Source organism: Phaseolus vulgaris, chromosome 7, assembly GCF_000499845.2.
Source record: "Phaseolus vulgaris cultivar G19833 chromosome 7, P. vulgaris v2.0, whole genome shotgun sequence".
Lineage (NCBI taxonomy): Eukaryota > Viridiplantae > Streptophyta > Magnoliopsida > Fabales > Fabaceae > Phaseolus > Phaseolus vulgaris.
The window spans coordinates 4,386,006-4,398,035 of NC_023753.2; the positions used below are offsets into that span (position 1 = coordinate 4,386,006).

Consider the following 12,030-nt stretch of genomic DNA (forward strand, 5'->3'; position numbering starts at 1 on the left):
AGGCAAGATGGACCAAGTCACTATAATCATGGCATATGAACGGTTACGAACTTAAGTAATAAGAGTTGTGTTCGAACTATCAGCTATAATTTTTGACCTAGTGATAAGCATTTGATCCAACACACATGCATGTATTCAAATCACACATGAATTCAAATATCAAGGATATTCTCTAAGGAATAGTACCTTACGTCTTTTAAAAGACATGCCAATTCCTATCAAAGATTAACATTTATCATTTAAGCACACTTGAACTTCATGAGTTCAACGTAAGTTTAAGGCCTCCAGTATCCAGAAGTCAACCCTTGTTGAGTTTCTCACCACCTAATGTTTTAATCTGTATGACTTAGATTATCAATAAAGTCAGTAATCTCTTTATAGATTCCAATACTTAATACACCATATCAAACTACAATTCATAAATCATCTCATATTCATGACTTCAATTCATATGTCAAATTACAACCACATCTCACTTCATAAGATCATTCCACCTGGAATACAACAATTGAAATTATCTTACTTTAAAACTTAAAACAAAAATGAAGACTTTAATTAAAGAGATAAAAAAAAAACATTAGTTTAACAAGTTAATCAATAACTTCATACTAACATGCAATAGACGAACTTCATACTCAACATGCATCTAAGGGGCATAAGACTTATATGTCCACTGAACTTGGGTGGGTTGTGTCTCATGAACTCCGTCAGTCCCATCTGCTCCTGAGACTGACTCACATAGGAAATGGTTGCAGTTGATCTAGTAGTCTCCCAATGATACATTGTTGCCTGATGATTCTGAATCATTGTCATATTTTGTTGTTGGGTAGCATTAGCCATCATCTTTATGACTCTGGCAATCTGGTTCATCTCAAAAGAAGGTCGGGGAGGGGTAGGAGGTCCAGGAGTCATTCTATAATACACAAAAGGAAAGATTTAGGATAAGTTTTTAGAATTTTATTTTATTTTAAAAAATGTAGTTTTACTAACCAACAAACTAAAGCACACACAAATAACCCCATAACCCTTAGGTCTCCTAAGGTTTGAACAACTATGATACCATAATGTAACATCCCTAATTTTACCCATATTTAATAAAATAAAGTGAAACAAGCAATATCTAATTAACATATGAATATATACAACTATCTCATAATTGTATCTTATTAAAGGAAAAGAAAGAATAGACTAAATCTCTTGTGTATATTGAACACATAGGGCTATGTTTATATAGGAAAAGAAACATACGGGCTAAGTCCATTACATAAATAAAAATATCTAATAATATATATAATATCTATAATATCTTATAATATCTAACACTCCCCCTCAATTTGGTGCATATAGATCATATGTACCCAGCTTGTTACAAATGTAATCAATCTTAGGCCCTCGTAAGGGTTTAGTAAAAATACCTGCTAATTGATTAGTTGAATTAACGAACTCAGTCTTGATATCTTCCGATATAATATTTTCTCAAATGAAATGACAATCAATCTTAATATGTTTGGTCCTTTCATGAAAAACTGGATTTGAACTAATATGAAGAGTAACATGATTATCACATATAAGTGTCATTTGAGTGACCTCTCCAAATTGGAATTCTTTAAGTAATTGTTTAAGCCAAATAAGCTCATAAGTAGTCGAGGCCATAACTCTATATTCTGCTTATGCACGAGATCTTGCCACAACACTTTATTTCTTGCTCTTCCAAGAGATAAAGTTATTGCCAATGGAGACACGATAACTAAAAGTTAATCTTCTATTAGATGGAGATCCTGTCCAATCAGCATCTGAATAACAAATGACTTTAATATGATTATTATGACTAAATAACAAACATTTTCTAGGAGAGCCTTTAATGTACTTCAGTATACGAGTGATTGCATTCCAATGATCTTCACATGGAGAATTAAGAAATTGACTCACCACACTAACTGCAAAGGAAATATCAGGACGAGTAACAGTGAGATAGTTCAATTTTTCAACTAATCTCATATACTTCTCAAGATCTGAAAGAGGATCCCCTAATTGGGTAGAAGTTTGACATTGGGATCCATGGGAATATCAACAGATTTTGAATTCATCAACCCAATTTCCTCCAAAATATCCAATGCATATTTTCTTTGAGAGATAACAATGTCAATATTGGATTATGCTACCTCAATCCCCAAGAAATATTTGAGTTTGCCAAGATCTTTGGTCTCAAAGTGTTGTTGACAAAGGTGTTGTTTTACTTGTGAGATGTCATCGTGATCACTGTCTGTAAGAACAATGTCATCAACATATACTACAAGAAAGATACACCCAACACTCGAGTGACGATAAAAAACTGAATGATCTGCTTCACTGCGAGTCATACCAAACTGTTGAACAACATTGCTAAATTTTCCAAACCAAACCCTAGGAGATTGCTTTAGACAATATAAGGATTTGCGAAGACAACATACTAATCCATAAGACTCTCATTGAGCAACAAAATCGGGAGGTTGCTCCATATAAATTTCTTCCTGCAAATACCCATTAAGAAATGCATTTTTGACATCCAGTTGATAAAGAGACCATTGTTGAAGAGCAACCATGGCTATGAATAAATAAACAAAAGCCATCTTTGCCACTGGAGAAAAAGTATCATCATAGTCTAAACCAAAAATTTGGGTATAACCCTTAGCCACAAGACGAGCTTTGAAACGATCAATAGTACCATTAAGACCAACTTTGATAGCAAAAATTCACCTACAACCAACAACAAATTTCCTAGATGGTAAAGGAACAAGTTCCCAAGTTCCATTATTTTGAAGCGCATTCTTTTCATCAGGCATGGTCTGACGCCAACCAAAATGAGTTAAGGCATCACCTACAAATTTTATTTAAAACATTTTATTTTATAAAAAATAAAATAAATTATTTTCTTATATTTAAACGAATGCTTTTTATAACTATTTTATCATTTCCTTTTTAGCATTATATATATAAACTGATATTTTGAATTTAAACAAAATTAATTATATTAAAAATATTTTTTATAAATTTATTTAAACAAAAATAATATAATTATCATCCACTAATATAATAATAGTGGATTATATATAATTATTTTTTAAGATAATTTAATTTCCACACACTGTTACGAGATAAATAAAACACAATTCAACACATATCTTAAAATGATTTTTTCCGAAATGTTTTGTAAAATCTAACTTTTTAAAGAACATATGACTTTGTCACTTTTGAATAAAAAGATGTCTACAATAATTAAGTTAAATGTTGTATAAATTGAAAAAAAAACTCAGGACCATCTACTTACATATAAAAATAATAATAGTTTTATATAAAATGATTTAATAATATTTTTAAAGTTAGTTTGTATAATTAAAAAAATGAATGCATGATTTTATGATAAACTGAAAAAAAAATTATTTTGCTTAAATTTTATATTATTTTTAGTTTTTGGTTATTCAAATTTATCTTGCTTTTTTTCTTTGAATTATTAAGAACTTTGAGAATAAAAAATATCAAAGACAAAGAACTCCATAACTATAATAATCTCCTTACTTTACAAAAGTTTGGTTACAAAGACGATGATTTTTAAAATTTTATTTATTGTTAAATTAAGAATGCAACTTGTAGGTCAAATGCTCAACTCTATGTTACTACTAGACTATTTAGTCTCCTGGTCTATCTTACACCACATTTTATGAGGGGATTAGTAACGTTACAGGATAATTATTATACCATAATGATGTGAAAATCGCAAGAAAGAGATAATTTTTTGGGTTTGGGTCATTGTATATTACAAGCCCAAATTTACGGTTATAAATAAATAAATCTCTCTGGTAATGAATATAGTATTCAAAACTTTATTAATTGATCTTAAGTTAACTTAAACTTAGAGGTTAAGATTTAGAGTTTAGTCTAAACATCATGTAACTCTGCGGAAAAAATCGAGAAAATGATATGTCGAAGATTGAGAAAACGTTGCACAAGTAACTGAGAATCGAAAACTTGAAATTGTGACATTATGGAAAATTCTTCCCTTAGAAAGAAGATAAGTTAATTATTTTGTTAGAGATCTTCATCTTATTCTAATTAGAGATGTTTGAATCTTTTCCTCCAAGCTCTAAGAAGAATGAGATGAATAAAAGACATTGTGTTCAATCCAGACACCGTCTACCCAAGGTTGTCTGCTTTAAATTTCAGAAAAGGAGCAGACTCAAAAAACTATTATTTTAGTTGCACACTGCCGGGATCATTTTACACTAACCATTAGATTTGTTATTATAAAATTTAATAATAAGACGAGTTATCTATAATCTTGATAGTAGGTTTTATTAATTATAATTTATATTTTTCAAATTATTGAGGCTGAGGAGCTTCTAAGGCACTAGCTTACAAACTAGGATGACATCGAAGTTGAAACAATGTGTCACAGGTTATGAAGGACTAATACTTCCATTTGATTCACATATAAACTAAAGATGAAATTTCTTTTTAACTGCATTATTGCAAAAAAGAATGAGATTGAAAAGTGTTAAACAATAGAAAGTGATTTAGAATGATAATAATTCATAATTTCTTATTTATATAAATGTGTTTTTAATTTGAATTTGCATAATCACATAACATATGTATAAAATTTTATACATTTTCACATATTGATTAATCTTATCACTATAAGCATCATATTTGTGTATCATAGCACACGTGTTAATGTTAGTATGCTGAAGGGGAGCAGGATGTAAAGTAGAGACATTTAGGTTGATTCACTTAGAATAAAGGAATTTATTGTGGTCAGAATTGATGTTGAGTTAAAACCAACTTTTTAGCTATTGTATAAAAAGAACTCAACTTGTTTTCAGTGATTTTTTCACTGATTTTATTCTCTACATATCGGTATTAAACGAGTCACTTATTCGACTTCGTGATCGGGCGGCTACATCAAAACACATTTAAGACACTTAATATAAGAATTTTTTACGGATCATGATAATGTCCCACCTAATCCGGGTGACATCCCCAATAAATCAGTTAAACACTGATTTAGTAAAAGATATTGAAGATATTCTCCAAATACAAACTATACAGATATACCAATATATCTTTCTATAAATCAGGAATCATGCTATAAATAAGTTAACAACTGATATTTGATAGATTCGGCTCATCACAACAAAGACTCATGACTAAAACTATAAATAAACCTTCTACAGAGGTTTAAGATACGTTTTAATCAATTTTCACTATACACTTTTTACATAGAGTACTTACTTGATCGTCGGAATACCTTTTCCACATCAACCGACGCCAACAATTAAAGAAGGAGACTTAAAATAAGGAACGATGAGATCACCGACACATCAACAATTCTATAATTATTTCCATTTACTATCTAGGTTCACACTTTGTTTATAAAGAGGTAAAAAACATTCAAATATAAATCTCATCAAATCAAAATATTTTTTTATTACCAGTTTTGCAAACACGTCCAAACACATGCACTTAGACATTTGTAATGTCCTATTTTTGGTCAAACACAAAAAAAAGAGCACCTTGGAATTTGTGGCATATTGTATTACTACGATGGTGTATGGGGATGACAAAGATTGGATAGACAATTTACCTGATGAAATCATTCAATACATTGAGTTTATTTCCAACAAAAGATACTGTTAGAACAAGTGTAGTGTCTAGAAGGTGGCATTCCCACTGGATGTTTGTCACCAATCTGAACTTGTCAAAATTTGCACCAGATATAACAGAAGAGGTAACTACTCATGGATTTTGTGGACAGAGTTGTTGCGATCCGTTAAACCATTGTCTCTTTGCCTATTTACATATCATAACTTTTATAATGGCAGAAAGTTTTCAATTCACTTTACCAATTTGAAGTTGTTGACTTTTCAGTATGTTGTTTTTCCGGTTTTGAGTACACCCAGCAACTATTTTCTAGAGGAGCTAACTTTGAAATGCTGCTTCTGGTTGAGTTATTTCTGTTACCAAAGCTCTTTCCATGCCGAAGAAAATAAAATTATGTAGATTTTTTATTAAGACATTTCATAATATATAACAGGTGCAAACTTTATCTTCTAAACTGATTTTATAAGATTGAGTTAAATAGAATTAAAGTTCACATGTCATTTAAAATTTATCTTAAAGTTCAGATCATACGAGAGTTGAGAATATCGTGAAAGAACGTGAAAGATCTAAGTATTATTATTTATAACAGTATCCACGTTTACACTTTCTATCTCTACTTGTATATATTATAATAATTATTATTATCATTATTATTATTTAATATTTACTTTTCTTCTTATAAATGTATTTATCTTTTATATTTTTTTTTAAATTACATTATTTTAATAGAAATGCCAAGACACATGTTTTCGCGTACATGTTTACGTTAACAATAATAATAATAATAAATAAACTTATTGAGTTTTCTTAGTGAAAATAACTTATTTTTATTTTACATGAGAAAGGAGATACATATTGGGAAAAAAAAATGTGACAAGAACGAGGCAATTAAGGACGTGAAAAAAATGGGTGTGAAGTGATAATTATTTATTAGATGTAGGAAGTTATGATATTCAATGTGTACATTAGTAGAGAAGACATCTAATATCCAGTCCAAAATTTATTGGGTGCACCAAATTGGTGTAAGGCAGAGACTTTTAGGTACAACCTACTTCCTTAATGGGAGATGATAATCGCCATGTTATGTGATATGACTCTACTAATCCCACAATTATAACAAATTCCACATGTAAAATGAAAAAAATCTATGCATGCATGGGAAAAAAGGACAAACCCATTTTAATCTGATACTGAAATACCAGCAACCATTTTCCTTACCGTTGCAATGTCTTCCTCGGTGTCGGTGTGATGTCCATAGCTTCTAACGTATGCTTGAAGAAACAGTAAAGCACCCTGTACTAGGAAACTTGTGTTTGAATTGAACCCCTCATATAGGATCCGAAAGTGCCAACCTTTTCTGCTATGTGAGGAGTCTTCATCTACACCTAACAACACTAAACAGCCAAGGATGGTGCTTCCCAAGTTCTCTCTGTGTTTCTGGCTTCTCCTTTCTCCCCTTCTGATTCTCTTCATGAACTATCCAGTTAAATGTGACAGTGGTGAGTACTTCTTGCTCTCTCTTGAATATGCTAGTGTTCATTATTGAAAGAACATTTTTCTTACTGATTTTAGTAATAAGCTAATGTAACTGAGTTTATGTTTTTCTGCTTTCTGGGTACTTGGTCATTTGTGTTGTGATTGTTATCTTTCTTTTGTTTCTCAATGCAAGCTAGGCCTGATTAGGAGACAGATCGATCTGGGATTATGAGTGTGCTAAATTGGACCAAAATATCACATGTAATTTGCATTATAGTTAACATATTTTAAAAAATTAATAAAAAGTTACTTTTGTTTCATATACTTAAGTCTTGTTCGAGGATAGATGTTTGTCAAAAGGAAAATTTGTATTTTCATGCACCACAAACAATCATATCATGCTTGTTCATGTATAAGTAAAAGGGGGAAGATGGTACTCTCTTCATCAAAATTTCATTTTATAAAGCATCTAAGGGCTCTCTTTTTTAAGGGTAGAATTAATTTTAAAATCTCTCGTGTCAAAATTTTCTGGCTTACATGCACATTCGCGGACGTTTGCATACTATTGAAGTTAACATGTTGAACCTGCACTTACCTCACCTTAACATTTTTTCTGCAGATGAGGAAGACAATCTTTATCAGGGTATCAACAAGTATCGAGCATCAATAAACTTGAAAGCTCTAACAAGGAATGACAATGCAGATTGCCTTGCTAATAAAATAGCTGACCAATTCAAGAAACAACCCTGCACAAATACCACAGGTGCTAACACCGTACCTGGCACTGAGCCTCAGTTTTCCAACTATCCAGACCTCTTATCAAAGTGTGACTTGGCTATTTCCAACACAAGGGATGGAAATATAATGCCTGTTTGTGTTCCTGGTCTCGTTCCAAGTCTTGTCCTCACTAATTTCACGAAATCTCTCTATTCAGATAGTCTCAATGACACAACATATACAGGAATTGGTATTGGTTCAGAAGATAACTGGATTGTTGTTGTCTTGACAACAAACACTCCTGCAGGAACCTTTTCTCCTTATAGTTCTAATGGTGCCAATTTGATTTCCAAATCTGGATTGCTTTATTGCTCAATGCTCTTCTTAGTTGGTTACATCTTCCTGTTATGAAACCAAGAGGATGGCCGTTGATAATGCTTTAGGGTTGCAATTTTGTTACCAACAAAATGTATTGCTTGTGTCAGGGTGAGCTGATTGAGATGCCCTTGTATAAGTGTTGTTTTTGTATTGTAATTCTATAGAATGCTAGAGACAAATAGGAGAAAGAAAGCATTGTTCCCAAAGGATTGTTATCTTGTTGTCATTATTATCAATAATATCATTTTTTTAGAGCTTGGCATCTGCCAAATGATACAAAAGCTAATATGGGGCTAACAGAAAACAGGCAATGTATAAACAAGTCTACTTTGATGCTAAGATCTAATGAGAAAAAAAAGCATAATAGATGGTCAGACTTCATTGGTCTGAAATGTCATTTTTGGCACTCCTTCAGAAACGCAGTCTAAACTGCTAGCTACACTCCTCACATTATTTTCCTCCATGGTAAACAAAGTCAATTTTAGCATATTCTTGGATGAAAAGTTGTTTTAAGAATTACTCATGACATTCAAATTGCTTTCAATTTGGGGGAATTCACAGATAGGTATCTTCCAATCATGAGCATTAGAATCCATGTGGACTTTGCGATCTTCTCCTTTACCATCAGAAGTAATGCAGAGCTGAGAACAGTTTTCACTATCTGCGCCTGCAATCCTTTGAAAAATCCCAATACACCTTCTCTTTTCCAAATAGTATAGAGTGCTCCAGAGATTGTCCTCTGTGCCTTCCTCTCAGCTTCTGTACTCTTATCATCATCTGATTCAGCAGCCTGAATCATGACCTTACACCTAACCAAAATTAAAAAATCTTTAATCAGCGAGTCCACAGCTTAGCATAAATAGAGAAAACACTATTGTATCACATTAGTTTTTTTTTATCACGATACTGGTGGAAACCGATTTAGATTACACCCCTGAGAAAGTAATTACATTGATCAAGAAAAATAATAACTCCTAGGATATTCAAGAGATCCAAGCCACAATACCAACTCACAGTGGAGTAACTCTTTTTAACCCCTCTTCCTATTTATTGGTAACATGCCCTATTTCTTAAACCAACTAAGTTAACTAAATAATGTAACTAGCTAACTAACTAATGGTATCTGTCAGATACATCTCAAGAGACAGCAGATCTGCATAAAATAAAAAATGATTTTTTTCTTCTTCTGCATAATATTCACCAGAATCAATAAAAGACGTAAGGTAACAAACTTTGGGGGAAACTAATTTAAATTGATCATCCACCTGATAGCTGGGTATGTCAAGCACGTAGCTGCACATTTTGAAACTGCACCAAGCATGAAAGCAGAAAATGCAGAGAGTGCTTCTGGGGATGACTTTGTACCTGTTTTTTTGCTTATCTTGCCCTTTAATATTCTCTGTTTCAGCTGATCGTATGCAGTATACTGTTGGGTAGAAAAACCCCTGTCTGAGTTAGGTAATCCTCAACTGAAACCTAATCTGGAAAAAGGGTTCCTCTCTACGTTTCATTTGTATAAATGCATCCTAAAAATGATACCTGAATGGATGGATTTGTTGTTAAAAGAATGGAAATGCCAAGTCCTTCATATGCTTCGCTCCATGTACCCTCTGAAAGGGTCTTCCAGAATCCCTTGGCTTTTCCAAATTCACTTGTCTGCATCCTCGAGGATGCTGTATCTAAGGGCTATAATATACAAGCACAAACTAGTGAAGATTGAGTAAGGAAAGGTTGAGTTCGGAGAGTACAAGAAATTAATTAGGAAACAGTTTGTTTCTTTTGTAAATAATATTACTTAACAAGTTACTTAAAAGAACACTGTATTGGTTGGTGATATTCCTTTCTTTTTCTCGCTGGATAATGTTCTTGCTATGACATGAACCAGAAAACCTACCCGAAACCCCAATACAACAGCTAAGCTTAGGTGACTCTTTGTTGATCACATACCACAAATGCCAAATATTGACCTTAGCTATAGTTGCTATGTCAACAGAATAATTACCCTCGGAATAAAAAAACTTAATTTCATGCTAATTTAAGAAAGGCCAGTTGGCATATTACAGAAAAGCACAACACATCTAAGTAACTAACAATAATTTTTCTCCAAAACATAATTACAAGTATGCTTGCCTGCGTTATTACTATTGTAAAGACCCCAGCAGCGGTGGCAACAATCAAATTTGCTGCTGTTCCAATGGACCTGTTTCCAGTTTTTTTCAAATACAGCTTCCTAAAGTAGCTGTATCCATAGAAATAAATGAAGGACGAAATGAAGGACTGCACGTTTTTTGTCCCAAGGCCTTGGTACAATGAAAGCACCTGACGGGTAGCAATTGCTTCCCATAAAACATCAGAAATACTCCTACACAAGAAGACAGAGCAACAAAATCAAATAAGCACAACTCACTATAAAATTCCTTCTTCCTAGAAAACATCAAGATAAAGCAAACGAACACCTGCAATTTTGGCAATTAGAAAGTTTTATTGTCATTGGCTTTTTACATTGAACCAGATTTTCTAGTGGAAGCAGTGACCAGCTTTACATGGCACACCCAATTTCCAGTTTTTATTGCTTCATTTTTTACCAAATAAAAGGGCTCTATAATCCAAACACACACTTAAACCTAATTTGTTTAATTTTGGCTTATGATCCAGACAAAACGCACTTACAAATAATGTCAACTACTACAATAATAAATACTAATAAGCTGCTTAAATAGAAATTGGGCAAAAATATCAAAATCAACCCAACCCTTCAAACAAGTACATATATTTCGGAATATAATTAAGTCGGACCCCCAAAATGTCAAAAGGGTGAAGAATGGAACTTGTATTTTCGCTGATGCTGAGCTTGAACTTCAGCTTGATATTTTGTCTTGCAAGTATCAAGAGGGTACAAGACGGTGGTACTAACAAGTGACCCAATGGCACCAGAAGTAGCTTCTGACAGTGATTCCAGATCAAGCTGCATCTTCTTTTCTCAACAATCCCAAAAAATCAAACAAATGATCAAACACAAGGTGAATAGAGTTACAAGACACAAAATTTATACTTGTTGGACAAAAGGGAATTGGGATTTGAAGGATACAAAACAAAAGGTGCTGTCTTTACGAGCTTCCAAGACACCCATGAAGTGAATAAGTTAAAGGACAGTAACTTGGTAAGGATTGGGCTGAATTGAATGCGAATGTTGAGCTTCCAACCTTCAAACTTTATGATACCGCTAATGAGGAAAAAAGACAAGCAATTAATTATCAGATAAAAATAGGTTCCTACCCATTTATATTATATTCACTTAGATAAAATGAATTAAGTTATATCTATACAAAAATAAATTATAAATTTAAACTAATTTATCAAAATCGTAATATGTAATATTGATAAAAATCCAAAACGTGGGCTAAGAAGAACTTGCATAAAAAAATATACGGTTGGATCGGTAACCAAAGAAAAAACAAAGAGACTATAGATAATAGCTTTCAATTTTATATAATATAATATTTATCTCTTTTAAAAAATACATTCATTGTGTTTAAAATATTTTCCCTGTGAACTTACTTGTAAAAGTTACGAGTTATCCAACAACGTAAATAAATGCAAAATTGTTAAAAATGATTTTTTGATAAAATTAAATAAGATTGTAAAAGAAATAATGATAAAAATTTTAAGCAATATTATAAATTTCATAAAATTAATCGAAATTAGTTAAAAATTCAGCAGCAAGTAAATATTAAACATAAAATCATATAATACAGTATTATAGAAAAAGATACTCAAATTACCATAATTAAAAAAAAAACAATACTTATATGAGAATCGAGA

At 32.0% G+C, this 12,030-nt stretch overlaps 2 protein-coding genes across 2 annotated transcripts; one reads left to right on the plus strand and one right to left on the minus strand.

The window, feature by feature from the left end:
* Positions 1–6,921: 6,921 nt before the first annotated feature.
* On the plus strand, positions 6,922–8,462 carry LOC137829717 (uncharacterized GPI-anchored protein At5g19250-like). Its single transcript, XM_068636601.1, has 2 exons — positions 6,922–7,136; positions 7,733–8,462. The coding sequence occupies exons 1-2, from the start codon at positions 7,046–7,048 to the stop codon at positions 8,239–8,241; spliced, it is 600 nt and encodes a 199-aa protein (XP_068492702.1). The 5' UTR covers positions 6,922–7,045; the 3' UTR covers positions 8,242–8,462.
* Positions 8,463–8,521: 59 nt separating this feature from the next.
* On the minus strand, positions 8,522–11,519 carry LOC137829716 (peroxisomal adenine nucleotide carrier 1-like). The gene is made up of 5 exons (XM_068636600.1): positions 11,037–11,519; positions 10,339–10,570; positions 9,748–9,894; positions 9,474–9,634; positions 8,522–9,017 (listed from the first exon to the last, which is right to left on the minus strand). The coding sequence occupies exons 1-5, from the start codon at positions 11,177–11,179 to the stop codon at positions 8,738–8,740; spliced, it is 963 nt and encodes a 320-aa protein (XP_068492701.1). The 5' UTR covers positions 11,180–11,519; the 3' UTR covers positions 8,522–8,737.
* Between the last annotated feature and the right edge of the window lie 511 nt (positions 11,520–12,030).

Excerpts from the sequence above, each read along its gene's own strand:
- LOC137829717 (XM_068636601.1), top strand. The coding sequence starts at position 7,046 with ATGGTGCTTCCCAAGTTCTCTCTGTGTTTCTGGCTTCTCCTTTCTCCC. Across the intron at positions 7,137-7,732 it reads TCCAGTTAAATGTGACAGTG|ATGAGGAAGACAATCTTTAT; the intron begins GTGAGTACTTCT and ends TTTTTTCTGCAG.
- LOC137829716 (XM_068636600.1), bottom strand. The coding sequence starts at position 11,179 with ATGCAGCTTGATCTGGAATCACTGTCAGAAGCTACTTCTGGTGCCATT. Across the intron at positions 10,571-11,036 it reads CAGCATCAGCGAAAATACAA|GAGTATTTCTGATGTTTTAT; the intron begins GTTCCATTCTTC and ends CTTCTTGTGTAG. Across the intron at positions 9,895-10,338 it reads TTACAATAGTAATAACGCAG|CCCTTAGATACAGCATCCTC; the intron begins GCAAGCATACTT and ends TGTATATTATAG.